General features: G+C 34.7%; 2 protein-coding genes across 6 annotated transcripts in view; one reads left to right on the top strand and one right to left on the bottom strand.

Annotated features, from left to right (window-relative positions):
* Nucleotides 1–4,556, top strand: part of PDE6C (phosphodiesterase 6C) — a 55,338-nt gene extending 50,782 nt beyond the window's left edge. The window contains exon 22 of the mRNA XM_019035646.4: nucleotides 1,712–4,556. Within this exon, the coding sequence (XP_018891191.3) occupies nucleotides 1,712–1,770 (59 nt within the window). The 3' untranslated portion in view covers nucleotides 1,771–4,556. The remainder of the gene's footprint in view (nucleotides 1–1,711) is intronic.
* Nucleotides 4,208–27,369, bottom strand: part of LOC101123909 (protein FRA10AC1) — a 35,326-nt gene continuing 12,164 nt past the window's right edge. For all 5 annotated transcript variants that reach the window (XM_019035558.3, XM_019035554.3, XM_055352509.2 and 2 more), the window contains 7 exons: nucleotides 24,075–24,120; nucleotides 21,917–22,030; nucleotides 20,703–20,745; nucleotides 17,824–17,942; nucleotides 12,986–13,024; nucleotides 7,134–7,212; nucleotides 4,208–6,227 (listed from right to left, as the gene is read on the bottom strand). In XM_019035558.3, coding sequence (XP_018891103.1) covers nucleotides 6,185–6,227; nucleotides 7,134–7,212; nucleotides 12,986–13,024; nucleotides 17,824–17,942; nucleotides 20,703–20,745; nucleotides 21,917–22,030; nucleotides 24,075–24,120 — 483 coding nt within the window. In that variant the 3' untranslated portion in view covers nucleotides 4,208–6,184. The remainder of the gene's footprint in view (nucleotides 6,228–7,133; nucleotides 7,213–12,985; nucleotides 13,025–17,823; nucleotides 17,943–20,702; nucleotides 20,746–21,916; nucleotides 22,031–24,074; nucleotides 24,121–27,369) is intronic.

Raw genomic sequence — 27,369 nt, forward strand, 5'->3', positions numbered from 1 at the left:
TAAGGCTGAAATTGCCGGTCTCCCAAATGTCTCCACATTGGGAGATGTTTTTCTGGCATGAGATTCCTGTGCCATTTTTTTCTGGCATGAAATTTCTATTCCTAAAGTCACTTTGTCAAGTTTAATGTTGTTTTTGGATTCTTAAAATGCTTAGGATTAACTATTAGTTCATCAAATGGCCCAAACATCATTTTGAAAGTGGAATGCTAATTTCTGTCTTGAAAGTTTATCACTCTGAAGGTTTTGTAAGCAATTGTTATTGCTTAACAAAGAAATCATCTCTATGTGGAAAGGCCCTGACATGTTCCTTTTAGGTGGCTCTATTGCATTTAGTGAAATTTTAAATAATTCATAGGAGAAAATATTTTTCTTAACAAAGTTAAGGATGTCCTTCAGAATAAAAGCGGGAGTTTTTGACTCCTTGATATCCATTCACTTATGTATTTATCAGATGTCTTCTCTGTATAAAGCCCTGTGTTAGGCAGGCCCTAAGGAAAGATGGGATCCTTTATCTTGAACAATTTACCATTTGGTGGGGGAACTGAACATTGTGAACCAATGCACAATTAACGATCTCGAAGAAAGCATTAGTGTGTACATGGGCCATGGAGAAGGCTTTCCTGAAGAATGCTTACGCTAACCACAGAAAGCAGGCATTGGGGAGGAAGAGTAAGAAAATATGTACAAAGGCTTGGAGTAGGAATAAGCTTGGTGCAATTGAAAAATTTTTAAGCTGATATAGCTGGAGTCTAGAGAGTAAAGAGTGCGAAGTACATATGAAGCTGGTAGTGCAGGTAGCTGCCAGATACTGTATTGCCTTGAAGGCTGGGCTAAAAATGTTCATGGGTCATTTGAGAGATTTAAGGTAAGATATGATTTGCATTTCAAAACGATAAGTGATTTTTACCAAGCAAGTGAAAAGTGAGGGTATTTCTTAGTACTATTAGATTTAACCTTTATCTCAACTTTATTATGAAGAGATGATCAGGTCCTTTAAGTGACATTGGATATGGATCTATATTTTATTTGCACAAAAATTTACTTCTGAGTTTTTTTGCTACTACATAGAGAATTCTTTGTGGACTAAGATCATTATTTTCTATCACCAGGCATGGAGCTTTGTGCATCAAGCTCAGATTTCCAGACTGCATTGTCTCAGTGAGAAACTAAGATGTTAACTGGCCAACCATTGATCAGCTTCTGTTTTTTATTTATTTAATTTATTTTTTTGAGACGGAGTCTCACTCACTCTGTCGCCCAGGCTGGAGTGCAATGGCATGATCTCAGTTCATTGCAACCTGTGCCTCCCAGATTCAAGCGATTCTCCCACCTCAGCCTCCTGAGTAGCTGGGATTACAGGCACATGCCACCACACTCAGCTAATTTTTATATTTTTAGTAGAGACAGGGTTTCACCATATTGACCAGGCTGGTCTTGCACTCCTAATCTCAAGGGATCCACCTGCCTCGGCCTCCCAAAGTGCTGGGATTACAGGCAGGAGCCACTGCACCTAACCCAGATTTTATTTTTTGAATGGACCAACTCTGAATATTAATTCAAGTTTTTACATGGTCAAACCCACAGTACTTGCTAGGTTAAAATGACTAATTAGTCTACAAAGTTGACACTACTATCATGGGAGTGTTAGAATAAAAACACTGTATATCCACTAACTCCTAATAAATAATATTGCTTTCCTTGATTTTACTAGCTGCTGAAGATTCAGGAGGTGGTGATGACAAAAAGTCCAAAACATGTTTAATGTTGTAATATTATCTAACTGGTCTAAACTTCAAATATCATTTTACCTTTGAAGAAAACCAGAAAACATTAAAAAGAACTTCAACAAATCATCAAGTAACAGGATCTTCAGAAAAACTACCCTGTGACTATGAAGAAAATATATATTGCTAGCCCAAAAACCCCAGGGGCAAAATAAAGTTCAACAAAAGTGCAAAATATGACAAAAATAGGTACATTTTTTGGTGCCAATTTATTTTAAATTAAAAAATATGCAATCCTGAAACTAGTCAAATTCTTTTTTAAAACATTAATTGTATTTATTTGCTAAGGCTGCTATAACAAAGTACCACAGACTGGGTGCTTAACCAATAGAAATGTATTTTTTCAAAGTCCTGGGGGCTGGAAGTTCAAGATCAAGGAGTTGGCAGGGTTGGTTTCTTGGGAGGCCTCTCAACTTGGTTTGCAGATGGCCATCTTCTCCCTGTGTCTTCACATGGTCTTCCCTCTGTGTGTGTGTGTCCTAATCTCCTTTTCTTATAAGGACTCCAGTAGGACTGGATTAGGGCCTACCCATGTGACTTCATTTTAGTCTTAATTACCTCGTTAATGGCCTTATCTCCAAATACAGTCACATTCAGAGGTACTGGATATTGGGGCTTAAATATATGAAATGGGTGAGGGGTGGGGGAGACACAATTCACCCATAACATTCGTAATTGTGATTCATACCTCAAGCCACTCCCCAAACTAAAATCTCTCAACATGTCTTAATAAAAGAGTAAACGCAGTATAGAATGTATAGTGTTCTAAATATGATATAGAAAATAATGATGTCATTTTATTCAACGTCATTCCATCTGAAATGCTTATCTCTTTCCTCTACTTTTACCCTTGATAATAGAATGATGAAGACCAAACTATTTTTTGGCAATTTATTAAAACTATGCCTTTGACCTACACTCCTCCTTCAACGTTTGAAATCAATTATTTTGGGTGTAACTAAGAATATTTTTTACAGTTCAGAACTATTCTTTTCATTAAAAAGATTATCAATGCACAAGATTCTAACTGGATAATCATAATGCAAGTTAAAGCAGCTAATGAATATTATGCATTAAGAAGCATGTGATTGGATTATGCAAGAACCTTATCAAAAATAGTACAGAAAAACTTCAACCAAGATGACTTTCTAAAAATGATTACTAGACCTACCAGGCATTCTAAATATTAAACTGTTAACAGAAACTAAAGGCAATCAACTACTTTGACCGCATGGTATATGTCTGTCTGGATATTCGAGAAATTTAAGATTTCTTCCTTTAGAAAATAGAATAATATAGTTATGCCATATATTTTATCATAGATTTCTTTTTGTCACAAGCTATCTATATTCTAAAGAATTGAACATCAATGAACCTATATATTTTGTAATAGACAAGATAATGTTCAATTTTGAGCAGCCAAGAAATGAATCGCCATTTGTTTTATAAGTTAGGTACTTAGAATTGTCAGACTGCTTCTCTCACATTGGAATGTAAAATTTATGAGGAAAGATTTTGTCTATTTTGTCTGTTTTGTTCACAGCTCTATCCCGGCACCTAGAGCAGTGCCTGGCACAAGGTAGGCACTCAGTAATATGAATGAATACTATGTGAATCAATGTTACAACAAACAGATATAAATAAGGTATGACAGTAAGTCATATGTACACTCAAATGAGTATTGTTTATTAAAGTAATCAACTTAGCTAAGTGATGCATGCTCCCTTATTTCCATTGCTTAAAATAATTTTGAAACTCCACTTCCAGAAGCACTATTATTTTAAAAACCACGTAAGAAGCATTATTCCTTTAGCCCTATGTAATTCTGGACCCCAAAACATCAGTCAGCTCAAACAACTTCCCCTCCTTAGTCACCAGAAATTGTATTGAGGGTAGAGATGTCCACCACTGAAGGTCTGCCAAATACATGAACTCTGCATAAGAGCAAGTATAAGAAGGCCTAACTTCAACACCCCCAGACCAGTGGTCTGCTGACCACCACTGACCGCACTATAGCAAAGTTTGAGATAGGTATGTAAGAGAATTACTTTTTAAACTCATCATGTTAGAGGCCTTTTCAAGACTCCTTAAAAACATGACTCCCATTATCTGTCACTGTGTATGCATGGATTAAGTATTGTGATTTTATATAAATTTATAAATGAGCCTGATGTCATAAACCTACTTGAAATACCAAATACACTGATCTATTTTTAAAGGGTCTTTAGATATTCTTCCTAGTTAAATTCCTAATTTTAATTTTGCAGGAATTTTACTTTCTGACAACCACTAAACAATGGACATATTTTTACCATAAGAATGTTTAACTGCATATATTCTACTACTACTATCAGTCTTGCGGCTGGACATTTCAAACACTTTTTCCCCAGAAATATAGATTCATTTTTACACACTACAAGTAGTGAGGTGAAAAAAAACAATTTATTCAAGAAGTGAGGGGACTATCAAACAATGTTAAACACTGATAAACCCAACACTGATTTACTTTTCTGAAACAGGTTCAGAAATGATTGCATAATTACTTCCTAGATGGTTCCTTTACAGCCATGCCCAGCTCAGTGCCTCACATATAATAGAAGCCTGATAAATATTTGTGGAATTAATGAATAACTGTTTAATAAAAGGAAAATCTCTGATAATAACCATTTTTAAATGATACCAAATTACTCATTTTGCAGTTTATTGCCAATCATTCCGTGTTTAAATGTTATTTAAAATAGTATATCTTCAATAAAATACTTGCTTATGTTCAGTTCATTTTCTATATGTCCTTTCTCTTATTCATCAAGTCAAGCATCTTCTCCTATATCTATCCATCTATTTGCTCTTTATAAAAGCAGATCTTTGCTAGTTTTCAGAAATCAATAAATCCTTTTGAAAATCTGATTTTTGAAAATTTGAAATTTATGGACTTTTCCTCCAAAACACATACACAGAAGTTTGCACATAGATTCTAAAAAGGCTTGGATCTCCTGAAGCACCTCCATAGACCCTTGCGACTAGGACCTTATGTTAAGAAGTTACATTTTATATTTCTGCATAGAAGTTCTATTAGTCCATTTTCACACTGCTGATAAAGACATACCAGAGACTGGGGAAGAAAAAGAGGTTTAATTGGACTTACAGTTCCACATGGCTGGGAAAGCCTCAGAATCATGGTGGGAGGCAAAAGGCACTTCTTACATGGCAGCAGCAAAAGAAAATGAGAAGGATGCAAAAGCAGAAGCCCCTGATAAAACCATCAGATCTTGTGAGACTTATTCACTACCACAAGAACAATATGGGGGCAACTGCCTCCTTGATTCAAATTATCTCTCAATGGATCCCTCCCATAAAATGTGGGAATTATGGGAGTACACATTCAAGATGAGATTTGGGTGGGGACACAGAGCCAAACCATATCAGAGGTATATTCATATTTGCATGAGTGTATCTGAGGCAAGATACATGCCCATAGTATTATTCAGTTAAATTATCTTACTGCATAATCTCTGCCGGGGAGTCAATTTTTGTGAACACATGAACTGTTTTAGACTACTAGGACCTCACTGGCTCCCTGTGGTAATAATTTACTTAATAGTAAATTAAGTTAATAATTTACTTAATAGTAAATTATCCACAGGCTAGGAAGTCAAATTTGATTATAACAAACTCTCTTAAGTGGTAGACGTTAAGAAGGAAGCAAGAGACAGGCAAGCAAAAAACCTCAAAAAGCATCTGGAAATAGGTGGTAATGGGAGAGCAGGTACTTAAAAGAAGGGTGCCAGTTTATCAATGGGAAAGAAAGAAGTTAAAGACATACATAATCTACTTTAATCCTAGTAATTTAAAATAATTGGCAGAGCATGGTGGCTCACACCTGTAATCCCAGCACTCTGGGAGGCCAGGGTGGGAGGAATGCATAAGGCCAGGAATTTGAATACCAGCCTGGGCAACACAGGAGGACTCCGTTTCTACAAAAGAAAAAAATGAAAAACAAACAAACAAATCCAGTATTGGTGGCTCTAAAAAAAAGAAAAAGAAGAAATAATAAAATAAAATAATGAAGGCAAGAGAAGATACATAATGAAGGCAGTGGAAAAAAACCTACAAAATGTAGGAACAATGGAATCTGTCCAGCTCTATCCTCTAGGAGCTACAAATAAAACAGAATTGTAGATAAGCAATTGAAAAGATATTTAAAGGACAGGAAAGTCTTTAATTGAACTAATGAACTTCCAAAGCCTCTCACATTCTGAGAGAACCCGGATTTTTATTTCCAAAGACAAACCACATAAGCTGTAACTTGCAGATAAAAACTTATATGGAATTTCAAATTGCATGAAGTTTAAAACTTCATGAAGTTTCACATTAAGGAGTGGAGGCTTCTCTCTCTCATCTCACAGAAACAAATCCTGAAAATACTCATCAAATTCTTCTTCCCTATTTAAAAAAAAAAAGCATACATATTAAGATCAATAATTAGAGTAAAAAAATTACATGATACATTATATGAGATTAATAAAAATACAATACTTTAAGTCAACATATTGGCTGATTCTGCTATATATCAATATATTCCCATGATTCAGCCATAAAATAATTCTTAGTTTCTAGAATAATCATAACTATACCCAGATTGATTAAAATAAAAATATTTCATATGTTGGCACCTCTCCCTAAATGTATTACCTAAAATTTTGCTTTGAAATACTTGTGAAATGTCATTGCTTCTCTTTACTTTGTGGGCTTAATTTATAACTTCTCTGTTCATTCTCATTTTAAATTATAGTCTGCTCAAGAAGTGAATAAAAAAGAAACTATTTTTAAGGAAAAATGTAAGCCTAAGTTATACTGGGGAATAACTAAGGGGAATTGGGTAAATCTCCTTAGGCTGTAGTTTTTTTACTACACTGAGCATAGTAAATATATTATGTATTTGTAACAGTAAATATTATTATTTTACTTTTTAAAAGACCAGTGGGATAGCAGTATAGAAGTGTACTTCCCATGCAAGGGACTCCCTTGCATAGGTTTATGATAATCACAGTATGATGGAATAGGCTTCTCTGGAAGCTTAGGAAACAGCCATCTCTGAAGAAATCCAAGCAAGGACCAGAGGTTCATCTGTTAAAGTGAACTGATGAAAGATTTATTTACCAGGAGGAAGCTGGATGTGTTGGCTGCTTATGACAATGGCTGGGAATAAGCTCTAATCTTACCAGGCTAGGCAGTCCTTGGCATTAAATAGATCACCATGATGTTGTATTTTTCCATTAATAAAGCTGTGGTTATAGCTTCCTGAACTGATTGAAAAGGTACATATTCTCTATTAATATCAGCACTTACTGTGATTTTTCATCTGTCTCTGGTAGTGGACCCTTCCAAAGTTCAGATTCTGAAGCACTTTCTTCCTCATCAGAGTTTCCTGTTCATTTAAAAAAGATGATTTTTAAAAATCTATTATACTTAAAGCACATTTTGAATTATTCGCCAATACAATTAACTTTTTATTTAACTCAGCTTCAACTTTTATGGCTCTCTAGAAATTTAATTCACTCTCACAGGTACAATAAATTCTTTTAAAACATATATAAATAAGCCAAGGGTTACCAAAGAATCTCAGCAAAAAGGCCAAGGATTTTAAGTCTCATCGAAACTTCTCTAAGTTACAATGAGTTAAAGTAGCAATTCCAATATTCTCTTATAAGTGAATTATCTCTTGCAATATAGTTGTCTCTGATCTAGTTTCTTCTTTTTCTTGGTTACACAGAAGACACACAAGTTAAGATTTACATTTGTAGAGAACATGTTTACATTAGGATTAGTACCTTAAGAACTGAGCTAGTATGTAAGACCAGCTAGTTAAATTATTTTAAAAAAAATTGTCAGACATTTTAAAAAACCAATGCTGATTACATAATGAGAAGAAGCCTGTTTCAGGGAAGAAACTGGCATTCTCACACATTGCTGGGAGTGAAAATTCTGTAAACCTTTTTCTGGAGAAAAATCTGGCAATATAGATCAGTTTAAAACACATACCCTTTGACCAGCAATGCTGCTTTTAGGAATTTGATTACTTACATACATAAATAAGCACCTCTGATACATATGTACAAAGATGCACACTGTATAACAACAACAACAAAAAACCTAATTCCCCACCAATTAGGGATTAAGGACTGGTTAAATAAATACTATACAGCTGTTTAAAAACATTAGCATATCTGTATGTACTGCAATAGAAAAATGTCCATTCTATATCAAATTTTTAAAAAGTTACAAAAAGTATGCATAGTATAATAGATATGTTAAAAACATATGCACATTATATACATACATGTAATTTTATATATGTATTGTAAGTTTGCAAAAGCCAACCAAATTTAACAGTGATTATATTACCTGTGGGCCTGGAATACTTTTACTTTCTATTTTAAACATTTTCAAATTGTTTGTATTTTAAACAATGAGCATGAATTACCTTCAAAATCAGTAAAAACAATAAAGACACTTTATTAAAGATGACAAAATAGACATGTTTCAAATAAATCACCTGTATTAGTCAACTAAAAATTTTAAAATACTGCAAAATTATCAGACAATAACACTATAACCCACAAAGTAGTTACATCAGCAGACAACTCCTCTCCAATAATGATTATTAGTCTAAAAAAGAAATGGCACAAATGTGGCCCGTCAATACAGAATGTCCTTTAGTTAAACACAACGTAAAAATAAAACAGCATTGATTTGTTACGGTGGTTCTAGCCTTTTACCTGTTGGACTCTGATCCCTGAATCAACATGTGTGTCTGAACTTTGCTCCTAACTGAATCTATTCTGACACCAATTCTAGCAAAAATGGCAAAAGTGGGGGAGGGCATTTTGTATTCTAATGATCTACATACAAATGATAAAATTTTAATCTTGAAAACAAGATTCCTGACTCAATGACAGCCATCACTGGAATGGCCAGTGTCCCAAATTGATAATGTGAGGGAAAAAAAGAATTAAAATCTTCTCTTATTTTTATGAAAACTCATTAATATGAGATAAAGAAAGCAGAGAAAAACTAATTAGGCCTAGCAAGGTTATTACTATTGTATTACTCTGCTAATGTTAATGATGCCAGGGAACGAAACCTACAAGGCCTTTAGAAGTGGACAGCTGTTATCCTGTTCCTTTCCAAGAGTACTTCCCACATGCCAGCTTTCTTACACCAGTTTTCAGATACCAGTCAATTTTACTAAAAAATCAAGTCAGTTTAGAGTAACATTATAAACTAACTGTCTTAAAAAATACCCACTAAAAAAGTGGCCAGATATCCCTAGAGAATCAAGTCTACAAGACTGGACTAAATGACCTTTAAGGTCCCTTATAACCCTATGAATCTATAGTATCCTGGTTCCCTGAGGGTTGGTAGTCACTACAAATCATTGCTATCATAACTGTTACAACCTGCCAGGGGCGGGAGGAGTGTTACTAAGGAAATAACAATTGGAAGAACAGGCAACACAAAAGAATGCATCACTGTCAAATCTATTCAGTAATTATTGGTAAGCAGGGATCAGAATTTAAGTCACTGACTTTCTGAGTTGAAAGGGGAACCTGGAGGTCATTTAATCCAACACTTATCCAATGAATGAACCTTCACTGCAACACCTCCAATAAGTGCCAATCCAATCCATGCTGGAACACTCGCTACTCCAGAGGCAACCCATTTCTCCATTCCTTTTGTCAGACAGTTCTAAGGGACAAGTTTTTCCTTAAATTAAGGCAAAAATCTGTCTTTGGGCAGTTCTGCCAACCCAGAGTCATAAAAAATAAGTCTCCTACATAGTAGCAGCCTTGCAAATATCCACACAGTAATTTCCATGTCTACTTCCTCACCTCTTCCCTCCCATCCTTTCACTCTTCTCCCAGGTAAACATCTGCAGTTCCTCCAACATTCTTCCTACAATATAATTTCAAGTTTTCTCCATACCTCAGTTTTTTTCTTCTTGACCTGCTTCAAGTTTTCAATGTTCCCTTTAGAGTGTGGTGCCTAAAATTATATACAATTTTTCCTACATGTTTTGAATAATGAAAGTAGGTCTATCATCTTGGTTTTTGTGGATATTATATGGTAACTAATAACTTGCACTACTGAAGAAATGGCAAATGTCTCCAATAATCATGGTAACAAATGGACAGGTCAGATTTTTATAGACTTAACTTTTGATTTCATCAATTCTAGAGAACAAACACAGGATTTATATGTCTGTATTTTTCTTTTCTCTGATAACAATGATAGCTACAGGTTATCAAGGACTTACTTTGCGTCAGGCACATACTTTACATGTATGTTTTCTCATTTGATTCTGATAATAATCCAACGAAGTAGGTTTCTTTATACCCATTTTACAGACAGAAGTGAAACATAGATCAAATCATTTAATGTGGATCTGTACAATGCATATGCCAAAACTGAGGTATAAAGAATAGACATACAGTTGATTTCACTGATGAACAGTTATTGATTGATGATACAGGTAAAGGGCATAGACTTTGGAATTATAAACTTATGTTTAATCCCAGCTTTGCCATTAACTATTTGACCTTGGGCACTTTACTTCAATTCTTTGGTTCTTGGGCGATCTCATGTGCAAGGTGACTAAAGATAACAATACTTGAAATTTGTTAAGAGGGCAGCAAATCATCAAGTTGTATACTTTAAATATATATATTTTTAAAAATTGAGTTTCTTCATTCATTTAAAGACATTCTCTAGGTCTTGATTTTTCTCATCTACAAAATGAGGATATTATATGCATATCTAAAGCACTTGTTACTGTCCCAACAGAAATTGAGTTTTTCTCCATGGATTTGGTTTTAATAATCCAGATGTCAAATGGGTTAAGAAGGTAACTGAGTATTGTCCAAATGGAAATAAAATAAAGAGCAAAATGTGAGGTCTGAAATTGCCAAGACCATGTAATACAGATGACTGACCACCTGAGAGGATATCTGGGGTTGGCATACCATAACAATGTATATGTTTCATGCTTGCTACGGTAAATAGCTTTCCGGCTGCCAAACAGCAGGTCAGCTTGAAGTGGATAGTTTGTTTTTTCAAGACCAAATTAGCTAGGGGTTTCTCAGATTGGATATAGTCTTCACAGTATTCACCCTGCTTCTACTAGTAAAAATTTGACTTAGCTGAGGAGAGGTAAAAGAGCACTAAGGGCTATTTCTAGGAGGCAGGGAAGGATTCAGAGGGCAGGGGTGAAAGACAGTGGGAAGGAGAAGGCAGGCAGAAGAAATAAAAGAATAATATATATCAGTGATTCAAGAATTTGCCCCAAAAGACTTTTTAAGGATAAAAAATTAGAACTGAAAAAGGGGAATTTTTTCTATATTGCATAAGCATTCACACCTCTCATTGTTGGAAATGGATGAAAACTAAAATACACTTTCCCACTTTAGCCTGTGTACACCTTTGTTGAAGTATGTATCTATGATTTCATCCTGAGATAACATTGGTCCACTGGTCTTATACTTGAATGTATTTTCGAAACTGTCACTACATTTTACCTAATTTAGGAAAGGACCTCCTGATAAATTAGAATTTACGTGGAGAGAAAGAGTCAGTGCTTTAAGACACTTCAAATATGTTGAAAACAAAGTTGGTACAAGCAAAATAATTATAAGGAATATACTATATTCCTAAGAGAGGAATACCTCCATCAACATCTCCCTCTCTGCTAAATTTTTAAACAACAAATATCTTAACATTTCTATTTTTCTCAGTGCAAAATTTCTGATCATTGAATATTTAAAATTTCTTAAGAATTATACTAAATGCAAATAATGTTTATATTTGAGTTTTGAAATTTAGAATAATCATCAAACTTTTTTCCCTGAGTTTGCCACAATAAATATTATTTTAAAGTCATAAAAAATTTTTTTCTTAATTCTTAGGTTTATAAATAACCAAGTGACCAGGTGTGGTGGCTCACGCCTGTAATCCCAGCACTTTGGGAGGCCGAGGCAGGCAGATCACAAGGTCAGGAGTTCAAGACCAGCCTGGCCAACATGGTGAAACCCCGTCTCTACTAAATATACAAAAATTAGCTGGGCATAGTGATGGGTGCCTGCAGTCCCGGCGACTTGGGAGGCTGAGGCAGGAGAATCACTTGAACCTGGGAAGCAGAGGCTGCAGTCAGCTGAGATCACGCCACTGCACTCCAGCCTGGGTGAAAGAGCATGACTCCGTCTCCAAAAAAATAAAATAAAATAACTAAGTAAGCCTAGAAATCTCAAGTTTCTAAATTTCTATAAGTCCAGAGAGTATAAAATGAATTAGATATGCTATTGAACTACACCTTATTATTAGGCCTTGAGCCTACTACAAGTCTTTAAAAAATTCAACATTATATTACTGTTTAGATTCAAAGCTACTGTTTGTTATGACACAAATGGATGTACCCTTTTATAAACCCATAGAAGACTCTTCTCTCAAAACTGCCAGCAAAAAGCTGAACACTCCAGGAGTTCTCATTATTATCTTATGGGTACAATTAATCTTTCTATTGCTGGTTTCACTCAGGTTTGGTTGTTAGGAAGAACACTGACAAATCTGTGATCTATCTCTGCAATTATGCAGGACTTTTTGGAATACATTAGTGTGTATAAATTTCACCTGTAGCTTTACATTGCTATTCAACCTTATTTTTCCATTATTCTGACTTTTTTAACCTTAAAAAAACTTATTGTGTATGTTTTTATAAGTCATTGTGAATACTTTTTGGAATACTGCAGGGAAAAAATAATAAAATTTGCAGCAAATACTCAACGAAATCCAATCTGTTTTGATCCAAACTAGTGAAAACCATAGGCCTAATTTAAATCCATTTCAACCTCATCCCTTTATCTTTCTTCCTTCACATTTTATAACATGAAATTGAAAGATATATCCATTGCATTTACTGGAAACATTTTTAATGCTCTCTATACTTAAAATAAGAAACTTCTTAATGCCCTTAATTGGGGAATAAATCCTATACACTTTTGGCCTTTTTTCTACAGTTTTTCTCATGTACAAAAATAATTAACAAAAACAAAAAATAATTCACATCACAGCAAGATACGATTCATGGGAAATCTAAATTGCAAATACCTCAAATGCATATTTTTATTAAATAAACACTTGTTACTTACTAAGTAGAGAATCTTCAGATTTCTTTGAAGATGAATGTCCTGAAAAGGAAACATCATTGATTTATTAACTATCATCTTGTAATAGTGCAATCATTGTAGCTATAACCAGAATTCTTAGCAATATTCTAGTTTGCTTATAGTCTTACAGATAAGCACTTCACTGTTTTCTAATCTTTCATGTTCCTTAGTCTTATCTCCCTCATTAAAATGTTACGTTCTTTTAGGCAGAGATCATATCTTATGTGCTCATATGGTCTGTAATAGCCAGCACAAAACAAAAAATAATGAATACCTGCAAAAAAAATCTCATACTGCTAAAAAGAAAACCTCACAGATAATTAGCTGCAATATAAGCAATAATTTATTATCTATAGAAATGGTCAACATTTGAAAGCAGTTTACAAATAAATACTTGCTTTTTACAGTATCTTTTCTAAAGTCATATATGCAGGTAAATATTAGTTCTCAGAAACTGATAAGAACACAACACAATTATGTCATAAAACAAAAATTCTCAGCTCTGCAATGGTCATCCAGTGAGAGAAACAGAGAGAGAAAGGCACTGAAGATCGGTCAGTGTAATTTAAAAAAAAAAATCACCACGATACAGAGCTTCCTGCAATAAGACCTCAGGGAAAATATTTCTGAAGGATGATAAAGTAAAAAAGGGCAGGTGACAGATGGACAGTAACAATTCCTCCAATGTTCCTGGATAGGAGGCCTCGTAACCCAAAGTTTTTGGCCCCTTTAGACCAGATGAAGAGTATAAGAACTACAGGGTAAGGAAACAGGAAATGTATTCTTTCCTGTCATCCTCTAATGAGGAACATGATACCTGCTTCCCAATATCCAAAGGTCCATAGGTAAAAAAGATGTTAGGCTTAATTTGGAGGCCCAAGAACATAATTAGAACCAAAGGAAGGAAGCTGTAGATTTTGGCTGAATGTTAAGAGAAACGTGCTAGCAAATACAACTACCTGAAAATGTAAAGCTTTATTTTTGATAGTAGTGGGTTCCTTTTCCCTGGAAATGTTGAACCAATGCAGAACAATCACATAATATACAGCAGTGCCTCTCTCAAACTTTAGTGCATATGATTCGCCCTGGGAACTTGTTACTAGATCTGGAAGGGTCTGAGATTGTGAGTTGCTAACAAGTTCCTAAATGCTGCCCAGAGGACTTTACTTTGAAAAGCAAAATTAAAGAATATCCTTTCAGTCGTGATTCCAGGACAGATCTCTGAAGTTCCTTTCAACTTTGAGAAAATGTGGTTGAATTCACTGATTCACTCACCTACACTTATTGAATGCCTACTATGGGAGCAAGCACTATTAGGAATTAGAGATAACGAAGTAAACATGTCACACAGTCCCTTCCCTTACAGAAAATAAACTATTTATTCCAAGGATACTATGTATTTCTAAAGGAGAAGTGACAGGTATTATTGGAATATGTAAGAGGAACATAATCTTATTTGGAGAAGTGAGGAGAAGGGTGTCAGGAAGGGCCTTTCCAAGAAATTGAGCTAAGCAGAAACCTGAAGGATGACGTAGCTTTTGGGAAAGGGGTGATGGTGAGACAGATAAGATTCTGAACATTTTGCCAAGACAGTCTACCTAAATATCTTGTTCTCCTCATACCTGCCAAAGCAGACTGGTCCTTAAAGTCAGCTACTGATCTTTCTTATTTTTTCTCTCTATCCATTCATTCAGCTATCTAGTTCATCCATCTATTACTTATTTAACATTTTCTAAGACGGTAACCTAAAGCTATGAGAGTTGATGGGATTACACTGGGAGTACAGAGAGAAACTAGAGAAATCTAGGTAACAGCCCCGAGGAACTCTAACAGCTAAGTGTAAGACTGAGAAGGAACTTCAGTTAAAAGCAGCTAAGGAGGTCGGGTGTGATGACTCATGCTGGTAATCCCAGCACTTTGGGGGGCCAAGGTGAGAGAATTGCTTGAGGCCAGGAGTTTGAGACCAGTCTGGGAAACAGCAAGACCCTGTCTCTGCAACAACAACAACAACAAAAAAAAAATTAGCTGAGTATGGTAGTGCGGGCCTGTAGTCCCAGTTACCTGGGAGGCTGAGAAAGGAGGATCACATGGGCCTCCGAGCTTAAGCCTGCTGCAGTGAGCCAAGATTATGCCACTGTATTCCAGCACTCCAGCCTGGGGCCTAGGTGACAGAACAAGAAGACCCTGTCTTACAAAAAAAAAAAAGCATTAGCTAAAGAGAGGCCAGAAAGATAGAAATAAAATTAAAGGAAGTTGTCAACAGTCCAAACGCAGCTGAGATGTTAAGCGTTTATTAATTACTCTTCAAGTCTGGTCCAAATTAAGGTGGTCTGGCAAGAAAGAATCAAATCAATGATAAAGCTAATTCCAGATGATCCCAGATAAGATATTAAAGAGTTCCACATGGTTTTCCTAAAAGTTTGCTAAAATTTTGTTATTTTCTGTTATATACCATAGAAGTTGGGGGTAAAAAAGGTATATTTCTAGAGACTTTGCTTTCAAAGGCACTCTAAATAGAGAACACATAAGAAAGAGATGTCTCAATTCCACCTTGCTTTGGTCTTCTATCCCTGAAGAATCTTCAAAGTCCTTTACTCATTATTATTTATGCTGAACATGAGCTAGTGGGGTGCTAGGGATATAGCAATGAACAAAGCAGGCAGAATCTCTGCCTCTCTTTGGCTTTTACATCGTCATATGTGTAATAATGGAAAGTGTCAGGGGCCATGACAGCATTACAAATGAGAGTCCTAATTTAGATTCAAGGTGGGGGATGAAATCAGGAAAGGATCCTTGGAAATGACATTTAAGAGCTTAGACCTGAAGGATGAGCTGGGATAGAACTGAGAGTTTTAGGAAGAGAAGACACAGCATCCATGTAACCCCTAAAATTGAAAGAGGCTTGACATTTTCCAGAAACTGAAAGGCTACATGGGGGGAGTGTGAACGTGAGGTACGGAGTGGTGAGAAACAAGCCTTGTATAGTACACAAGTTCTGGATCACAGAGAACCTTTTAGCTTTGTCCAGGATTTTGGTTATCAGCCTAAAAACAACAGGAAATCATTGATTTATGGAGAATGGATTAAGAGGAGGGAAGGTGGGATGGCAAGACAGAGGCGGAACCCGTAAGGAGAATATAACAGTAGCCTATAAGAGAAAATATAGTGGTTTGTAGTAGGGTGGAGAGAACTTGAGAAATATATACTCTGGGGGTAAAATTCACAGGACTTGGTGACAAATTAAACATAAATAATAAGGGAAAAGAAAGTATCAAGGATAATCCCCAGATTTCTGATATTAGTTTTTAGGTCAACATAGGTGTCATCTACTGATAGAACACTAAGGGAAAAATGTCTATAAGGAAGATCATGTGTATACGTACGCATAATACGAAGGGTCCAACCTCAGCCCTGAATCTGAGTATTCATCTACCTGATCTACTTTGATTGTACTGAGTAACATTTTATAAAGTAGAGACTAGTTCTTTCATTTGGAATACGCAGTGATTAACATGGTATCACAGTTGTGATAAGAATGAACATATAATACAATGAGGGCAACAAATTTCTTAAGTGACATATTAAATGTTTTACTAGCATATAAGGATAAATAAGTTTTTAAAACTCAAAACATATTTTTAACATTTATTGGTTAAAATTTACCTTAGAGTGGAAAATAATTAAGATAGAGACAAAAAGGCATTCTGCTACAAATGCCATCTCTCAATAAGCAATAAAATAACAATATCTTCCTCTCACCATCTATCAATTTTACGAAGTCTAAAGGTTGGTGACACCATATACTTGAAGCTATGGGAGTAGACAGTATCACAAGGGCACGTAGATTTAAACTCTGCTACATAATGAATATATTACCATGTGCAAGAAGAAGTAAATGCTTCTAAGCATGCAACATAGCTAATGATCTTCATAACTGGAGCAAGAGAGCCCTCTCCTGTCCAAATATTATATTAACATTGGCTTGAATCTAATTCAATTACCTGTCTAGATTAGTCTGATTCACTATAAATTACAGCCGATTGACTCTACTTTATTATGGGCTAAAAAAAGCAACTAGAAGTAACCTTCATAATAGCTAATATGTGCCAAGTACTATGCAAACTGCTTAATGAATTATCTCGTTTCAACTTCTGAGCAATTCTAAAAGGAATCAAGACCATTTTACACATGAAGAAATTGAGTCTTAGCGAGCTTAAGGACTGCTAAAGAAAAAGCAGGCAGTTCTAAGTATATGTGCACAGCACCATGCTAGGCTCTGAGAACACAGATATATGACAATCTTTCTCATTTCTAGAAACTCATAAACTACTAAAAAAAGTCACACAGGCCATTATAAATAAAATCAGTGTTACAATTTTATATTGATTTATAGATTATAAACTGTTTAAAGGCACTGATCAAAGTCCCTTTCACATTCTTATTTGAGTTTCCACAATAAGCTTGACCAGTATGAAGGCCAGGTATGCACCTCACCCCTATACACATAAGAAAAATAAAGCAGTTCAGTGACTTATGCAAAGTAACAAGTCTGTAGGTGACAAAGCCAGGAATTAGAAAACTGTTGGCAATATTATACTATCTGCCAAAAATGAACTAAAATTAACCCTTAATTAATTTAGAGGAGTTCTTAAAACTCCTGTAAGTCACTTTAAGTTCATACCTAAATTCTCAGCCAGTTTCCTCTCAACTACCATAAAATGAAATTCTAAATGCATTCACCAATTAGACGAATGAAATACGGCAGATTATATTTCATGCTCACAAATGGGAGTAGATGCCTTATCTTAATTTCCTTTTACCTTCATCTTTTTTCTTGGAGGCCTCTTCTGCAGAAGATAATCTGGATTTTTTATGTGATGACTCTTCACAATCTTTTTTGGTTTTATCTTTTCTTTTTTTTGACTTGATTTCTTTTCTCCTTTGTGTTAAACAATATAAAATTAAAGTTAACTTTTCCAACTGACCTTTTCAAAAATAACCATCATATGAACAAAAAACCAAAATCAGTTAAAATACTTATTTTTTAAATGTGATTTATATAATAAGGAACGTTAAGTGAGGCTGTAAATATTTTAGGCTTGTATATTAATTAAAATCATTCTATAACATAATGAAGTCTTAACACTGACACAAATAATTATTTTCTATAAGTTCTGTATACGACCATAGTAAATACAAATTATAATTGTATTTGTTTCTTTCTTTCTATATTCTATCACTTAGCCATTGAAAACTAAATTACAAAAAAAGCCTCATTTCCCTTCACATAATCCATATCCACCTACATGTTAAAAAAACACAAATAAGAAGAAACTGCTGAACAGCTCTAAGCCACCAGTAAATAGAAATTTCTACTCTTAAGAATAAAGGAATATAGTAGAAGCATAATGGAATGAAAATGGAAAGGGCTTATTGTTAATTCATATATCAACATCAGGCCACTTATAATTTATACTCTTTTTTTTTTTTTTTTTTTTTTGAGATGGAGTCTCGCTCTGTCGCCCAGGCTGGAGTGCAGTGGTGCAATCTCGGCTCACTGCAAGCTCCGCCTCCCGGGTTCACGCCATTCTCCTGCCTCAGCCTCCCGAGTAGCTGGGACTACAGGCGCCCGCCACTGCGCCCGGCTAATTTTTTGTATTTTTAGTAGAGATGGGGTTTCACCGTGGTCTCGATCTCCTGACCTCGTGATCCGCCCACCTCGGCCTCCCAAAGTGCTGGGATTACAGGCGGGAGCCACCGCGCCCGGCCAATTTATACTCTTATTGTTGCAGCTTTATCTCTTCTAGGGCAGGTTTACAAGGTTGGCAAACAATTAATTAATTTTAATAGGTTAAGAAAAGAAATACTAAATGGGAAAAAGCGATAATGCTGAAATTGGGACTGGCAAGGAGAATAGAGACAAAGGAAAAGATTACTTTCAAAAAACTTGTTCAGTAGATTTTCCAAGTTAAAGTACGTCTACCAAATGCTATAATAGTATTTAATGCATTAACCACTTTTGCATATTTTGTAAGAATCATTTCCATTTTGAAATGAAGCTCAAAAGTCAAGATCAAAACAAATCTCTGCTTTCTTTCAGTATCACTGATGGGAAGGAGAAATAAAGGTTTAGGCTATTCCAGTAATCCAAAAAAGTTCTGGCCAAGTGTGGAGGCTTATGCCTATCATCCCAGCACTTTGGGTGGCTGAGGCAGGAGGACTGCTTGAGTCCAGGAGTTTGAGACCAGCCTGGGCAACATGGGGAAACACCATCTCTACAAAAACTTTAAAAAAAAATTATCCAGGTGTGGTGATGTACGCCTGTAGTCTCAGCTATTCTGGAGGCTGAGGTGGGAGGATCACTTGAGCCCAGGAGGCTGAGGCTGCAATGAGCCATGATCACACCACTGTGCTTCAGCCTAGGCAACAGAGTGAGACCTTGTCTCAAAAAAATAAAGAATAATGAAAATAATAAAAATAATCCTGCTAATTTTAAGAATTAAAAATATTATTTAACATTTATTTTTAACAGCTAAAATACTATATAGGCACATTTATAACAAAGCTGTTATTTTTTGACAACCCATGTGATTGTTCGAAAAAAAAGAAAGCTATTTTAAAATTAATATGCTTATGTATACATTTTATAAAGTTGCAAAAGCTGAACTTTTAACTGTTATCCAGCGAATAAAACCTGACCATCACAAAGGCAAGTTGCGAAGAATCAGTGTGAACATCTTTAATGCCAGGTACTGTGGCAAGCACTTTACATGCACTTTCATTTATTCCCCACAATAGCCTGAGTAGCCTCATTTTTACAGGTGATAAAATTAAGCCTTACAGAGGTTAAGCAGTTTGCCCAAGAAGAAGCCTAGTAAGCGGAGAAGCTGAGATTAAAAACTGAGGTCTGATTTCAAACCCCATAACTGCAGGACACTGGTATTCCCACACATTCAATGTGGCAGATACATTAAAGCTCATTCAATAAAAGCCTGATTTTAACTTTTTCTTTTTTTAGACACAGTTTTGCTCTGTTGCTAGGCTGGAATGCAGTGGCTCAATCTTGGCTCACTGCAACCTCTGCCTCCCAGGTTCAAGCAATTCTCCTGCCTCAGCCTCCCCAGTAGCTGGGATTACAGGCACCTGCCACCACGCCCAGTTAATTTCTGTATTTTCAGTAGAGACAGGGTTTTACCATGTTGGCCAGGCTGGTCTCGAACTTCTGACCTCAAGTGATCCACCCAAACTGGCCTCCCCAAGTGCTAGGATTATAGGCATGAGCCACTGCGCCTGTCCTTGATTTTAACATTTAAAATGAGTATAGAGGTGTCTAATCCTTTGTAAGAATGGCAAACTCCAGCTAAAACACTGTCTAAATGAGACACGAACTGCTTTATGAAGTCTGCTTTACAACATAATTTCTAATATTAAAGTGTCAGAACATTGGCTCCAAACTAAAAATTCTAACATCCATCTACCACCTCACATAGGCCTTTACATTTAAAACTGCTTGGCAAGAATAGGGCATAGCGAACTTCTAAACCCCTCGTTTATGTAGCCATACGACAATGCCAGATTTTCTATATGATCAACCAATTCAACCATCAACCACCTAAGTCTACATTCAGATACTTAGTGCAGGTAAATGACTATATCCTGGATTACTAAACATTAAGAATGGCATTTTAAAAGACATTACCTGTGATGGAAATTTAATTTAATGGAACATTCTTGGCATAACCCTAAAAAGAAAAGACACCACTGAATGGCTGATTTTGAATAACCACACTGCTAATCTACTTTTAATATCATAAATTCGCACTTTCTTTATATTCCATTACTATAAGAGGGTAAACAAACAATCTAAAGAAAACAATCTGACCTTCATCACCTCAAAAATGCAAATATATACACACATACATATAGTAAAAATATTAGCTTGAGGAATTGAAAATAACACTATTTTAGAAAAATGTGTTGTCAATTTGTTCCAAAAACAAACTGTGTTCCACAGGCACGTTAACATGTGTCTCACATCAAAGATATCTAATAATAATGTGAGTATAGTCATTTCCTCTGAAGTGCTCTAAGAACTTTCAAATGCAAAGGAGCTTTTCAAATAGTTCCATAATTGTGGTCTCTCTTTTTTTTTTTTTTTTTGCCTTAATCTCAGTTCACACTGGCTGACTTTTCCTCTTGAGCACTTCCAGAAGGAACTCAGAAATCAGTCTGTATTGACGTGCATACGTAGCATGTGGGGACATTCTTGACTTTTATTAGGTATGAGCAGAAAACTCTGAAGGCACATTTACTTAGGACCCAGAGAAGGCTAAAGGCAATAATATGATGAGGGAGAGGAAGGGCGGACACATGAAGACTAACTTAAAAAATAAATAAAAGAATGACAGACTCTAAAACATGCATCCTAAGGGAAACTGCTGTATTCTGGAGTATTTATTCCCTATGGTTTTAAGACTGAGGTCAAGAACAATTATGCCTTCCTAAAGTTTTTCTTTATTAATACTGTGAAACAGAGTGAATTTATTTATTATCTGTGCTACAACGATATCACTGAGTAATCAGCTAATGTGAGATTACACTGCCTTTTCTGATACTGTGCCTCTTAGCTATGTAATGTGGTGGCATTCTCAAGTTAATGGGGACAGAGCCCCACTCTACAAATTACCAGTTTACATTTGACATTAGAATTCTTTTTACTGAAACACCACTGTAATGTGAAAAATGTAAAAAATTGAGGCTCAAAAGTTCTTTGAGACTTTGGGAAGCTCCAAGAAAAAAGAGCACTTCCAGAAAGATACGTTAAAAATTGTATTTGAATTTTAAAGTCTATATATTTTTAAATTAAAGACAAACTTGGAAGAATCCATCATATACCCCCTAAAATCAACTTACTTAATTTAACAAGTGCATTTCTCTTCTCACCATGCTCAATATAACCAAAATTAACTTCCCAACTCTTTAAGCCTTCTTTTTTATCACAATATTTATTTCCACAGAAAAATTGACCTGCAGAAAGGAAAGGAATATTAGCTATGGTAGTTGGTGACAATATTTATCTATATGATCTAGTATTACCCCTAAAATGTACTTCTAAAATATGTTAATTAGCCATAGTCAGCCTTTAAAAACTGACCAGAGTAATATGTTCAACCAACTTGTATACAAGTATCAAATCAAAGTACTGTTACCAAAAAAATCAGTCACAGAATTCTTGCTTGATAGACTGTATTTAGATAGACATTTTAGTGACTCCCTATTAGGGAATCTTACACTTTGGAAAGACAGTATTAAAGAATGGACGTATTTCTCAGAAAGTTAGTTTAAGGAAAAAAAAATAAAAAAACAAAAACAAAAAAAACAACATACTCACAAATACCCCAAAAGAAAAAAACGCACTTTCCAAAGTACACACACTTATAGCTGGGTGAAACCTTTCAATATTTAATGGTAATAATAGTTAATAGTTTTAAGTATTAGCATAATGACATTTATTTTAAATACTAGCATAGATGGCCTTGAAAACACATTTAAAAGTTCTAGCACTTTGAGGTGAAGTACAATACGTAGTCAAACCTGATACTCTAAATTTTAGAATAACTTGACACTATTATTAACATCACACACATTACCATGTCCACAATATATTAAAACCTCCAAAAAAAGACTAACTGATAACCTGAGAGAAAAAAAGAGAAACAACTCAACAGTAATTTGCTTTGGCAAAAAGACAAGATCAAACTCTTATTAATTTGTATCACAATAATTTGCACTAATAGAAGCAAATCTGTAACCAGCAAATCTTTTTCATAAAAATTAAGAAATTATCAAAATGAATTTAGAAAATTATATCCTAAAAAGACTTATTTCTAAATCAGCCTTTTAAACTCATTCCAAATGAATATTTTATTAAATCTGTATGTTTAGTAGGTAAGGCTTTGTTGTTAAAACAGCAACGAAATTATAACTTTATAAAAGAAATCACATAAATCACATTAGCAGCTTTCTTTCCCTTTCCTAACTAGTCCTTTATTCAGTTATATGAATTTAGAGACTACCCATCAATTTTTTTAAAAGGTAGCATTATAAACTCACCTGAAAATCTCATTCAATAAAAGTACATCTTAAAATTGTGATAGACATTTCAGGATTTCTCATTATTTTAGATAAAAACATAAACTAAAATATAACCCTAAGAAAAGTTAAAATAGTTTTAAATTTATTCTTTTTCCTTAATGTTGTTTTACGGCATATGCAATTTCACACCTAACATATCCAACTTATGGAAGATATATATGAGCCACAATGATAGCATAAATATTTAATCATTTAAAAATGTAATCTTTCCATTTAAAAGATTTTTTAAAGTAAGTTTAAAATTATTTCCTTATGCTACTATATAGTTTTCAGTACTTTAACACTTAAAATGCAATTACTCAGTAAGGAGCTAATTTTATAGCAAGAGACAGTATGGAGATACACAATTTCCAGGAAAAATTTAATGAACAGATTTACAATAATGCATAGAAAAAGCATTTACTGATTGCCTACCAAACATCTGGTCTTTTGCTATTAGACTAAGTATCTGGGCTCAATATAAGGGACTTCCAAAAATGAGTACTAGCCTGCCCCAAAATTCTATTGGGTTTAAAGTGATATTTAACTTCTACTTTCGAAATGTGGATTTGGCTGAAAAACAGTAATACCAATTCATTATTCCAAAAATTAATAAAGAAAGGAAAAAAATAAAGCTTTCTTTTTTGTTGAAAGTTGTCTTGCTATGAAATCTTTAATTTGTAAAATATTTTCTACATACTTAGAAATATGCAGAACATTCAACTGAATGTTCTAAAGGCAAAAGTATAAAGGTAATAATCATTAAAGCATTATATTCTGACCTTTGCTAATAATGTATCATGAATACACCTTCTCTAATTTTACTTTTGTAGATAATAATTTCTTGTATATGTCAGGAATGATCTTAATGACTCCAATCCAGTAACTTAACAAAATAAGTTTATCCTATTAAAAAGTAAAAATTTTAAAGAATTACCTTTTCCTGAAATTACTTCTTTTTCTACTCGCCACCTAAATCCAAACTGATAATAAAAAATTACATTTATGCCAATGTAAATTTAAATTATACAGAAATCTAAACATGGAGCCAACAATGACATTCACCAACCTAAAAAATAAATGTAATTCCCATCATGACAGATTTTTCTCGTCTTATAGGATTTGAAGAAAATACATTGAACAATTACCAATTTATCTGTTAAGAACAATCTACTTTAAGATAGCTTAAAAGTTATAGGTGCCAGGCCACAAGATACCTAAGTTAACAAATAATATATCCTGTTCTGTAAGACTGACAAGAAAAAAAGAGGTTATGGTATAGTAAAGAGGTAGTATATTCTAGTACAAAAAAGTACAGCCTTTGGAGTCAGATTATTTACATTTGCATTTTAGCTCTACCACTTAACAGCTGTATAGTACTGGGCAAATTAATCTCTTTTTTGCCTCAGCTTCCTCATATATGTAAAGTAGAAATATGAGTACCTACTTCCTTGGTACTCATAGAGGTTTAAAGATGTTTAAATGAGATAATACATATGAAACACTTAGAATAGTAACTAGTATACTCCAACAATCATGCTTCTTGGTATTTACTCAAATGAGCTGAAAACTAATGTCCACATGAAAACCTAAATATAGATGTTTACAGCAACTTTATTTCTAATTGCTGAAACTTGGAAGCAACCAAGATGTTCTTCATTAAGTGAATGGATAAACAACTGTGGTACATCCAGACAATTAATATTATTCAGTGGTAAGAAGAAATATCAAACCATGAAGACATGGAGAAACTTAAGTACATATTACAAAGTGAAAAAACCCAATCTGAAAAGACTACATATATATGATTTCAACTATATGATATTCCAGAAAAGGCAAAACTATGGAGGAAGTAGCAAGATCAGCAGTTGCCAGGGATTAGGAAGGAGGGTGGGATGAACAGGTGGAGCACAGAGGATTTTTAGGGCAGTGCAAGTATTCTCTATGGTACTATAATGGTAGACACATGTCATTACACATTTGTCAAAGCAGTAGAATGTACAATAGCAAGAGCGAACCCTAATGTAAGCTATGGACTTCAAATGATAATGATGTATCAATGTAGGTTCACTGATGGTAACAAATGTACCACTCTGGTGTGGGATGCTGACAGTAGGGGATGTTATGCATGTATGAGGGCAGGGGGTATATGGGAACTCTGTGCTTTCTGCTCAATTTTGTTGTAAACCTAAAAATGCTCTAAAAATTAAAAGCAAACAAAAAATACACTTGGGAAGATTACTTGAACCTGGGAGGTGGAGGCTGCAGTGAGCCATGATCATGCCACTGGCATTCCATCCACCCTGGGCAACTGAACAAGATCCTGTCTCAAAACAAACAAACAAAAACTACAACAACAACAACAAAAAACAACAACAAACAAACAAAAAACCACTCCAGTCTAGAAACATGCATACCTGTACCCAACTCAAGAAGCTCTTGTCACTCATTAGGTCTTAACCTTGGGAAAGTTACTTAACTTCTCTACTTCCTCTTCATGTATAAAAATGGAAATAGTAACAACCTTAAGTTCACCGGATTGTTATAGTAAGACAGAGGATTCAGATAAAGTGTTCAATGCCTTGCTAACTTCAGTTTGTTGTGGGGTTTTTTTTTTTTTTTTTTTCAGCCTTCCGAATAGCTAGGACTACAGGCATGTGCTACCCTGCCTGGCTAATTTTATTTTTTATAGAGACAAGGCCTATATTGCCTAGGCTGGTTTTGAACTCCTGGCCTCAAGCTATCCTCCCACCTCAGCCTCCCAAAGTACTGCGATTACAGGCAAGAGCCACCGTGCCTGGCAATTTCAATTATTTTTTTAAAAAATCATCAATCTATTACTTGAATTTGGCAATTTTGTATTTTAAATGCAAATAAAGGCTCAAAATATTTTAAAATATTCTGATTAAAACCTAACAAAAACAAAATCCTCCAAATCTAGGGGAAAAAATAAAATTTCCGGATAACTCTGTTTAATTCTATTTTTCAGCCTATATATGTATGTGGAGATTGCTTGCCATCCAACATATGTTAGGATGTCTACTGAAGCACAGCCAAGTGTAACAGCAATAGTTTCCAAACTTTCTTCTTCATTCATTAATCTATTCAACAGACAACTTATTAAGCAACTACCTATTGGGCTTGGCATTCCACTGAGGATAAAAAGTGATTATTAAAATAGTGTGTCACCAAGAAGATTATAATCTTATGAGGAAATAATAAATGTAACGAAATAAATTACATTGTATCCTACTAGTTAAAGACTGTATATTCTTTCCTGACATAAATGTCCTAGTTTGGATTAAAGCTGAAGTTATTCAGGATTTGGTGCTGAGCCTCCTTTTCTTCTCACTCTGCACTCATCACAATGAGGTCACGTACGCAAGCAGTAAACAAGAAGGATTCTGACTTTATGACCACCAACTTGAACTTTTATGTATAAGAAAAATAAACTTTCCAGCTCATTTAAGCCAGTGGTTTTTTTCGGGGAGTCTTCTCTGTCCTTGCAGCTGGACCTAATCCTAACTGATACACTGATCCAACTAAAAAGGGGAAATGCAATAAAGAAAGGAATAGGAGTAAGAGGCAAAGGTGGAAATTCACTAAAAATGCTCTAAAAGTATCTACTATATATATTAGGAGCTGGTTTTAATTAAATGAATAATACACTGTCTTTGTATAAATAAAGAGAAGAGAAAATGCATCCTAGTGAGGGAACCAAAGGCATTACTCTTTCTCCAACACCTCAAACATGGTATGCCAAAACCAAACTCATTATCTTCCCCCCACAAAAAAAAACCTCCTCCAAATTCTGTATTTTTCTCAGCATCCATGGTCAGAATCTGCGAGTCATATCGGATTTCTTGCTGCATTTACTCTCATGTACAATCACTCATCATGTTCTAGCAGGAAAATACACATTTTTTCAAGATTATTTTCTTTAAAGTACGATTTCTAGTGGTATCCATTTTTTAAAAATTGAGAACTCAAATATTTAATTTTTATTTATGTATATTTTCTCCCCTCAACTAGACTAGCTTTTTCTGAAGAGTAGTCACCATGTATTAACCCGCAGTACCTAGTCCAGTTTCAATAGATAGTGAACAACAACAACAAAATACTGAAGAATTATGATGGTATTAGGAGGTGGGGAAAAATAAATGAAAAAAAGAAAAAAAACAACAACTTAAGAACAATCCATGAATAAGCCAGGGCTGAAAAATCTCCTTTGT

This window comes from Gorilla gorilla, chromosome 8 (genome assembly GCF_029281585.2).
Source record: "Gorilla gorilla gorilla isolate KB3781 chromosome 8, NHGRI_mGorGor1-v2.1_pri, whole genome shotgun sequence".
NCBI lineage: Eukaryota > Metazoa > Chordata > Mammalia > Primates > Hominidae > Gorilla > Gorilla gorilla.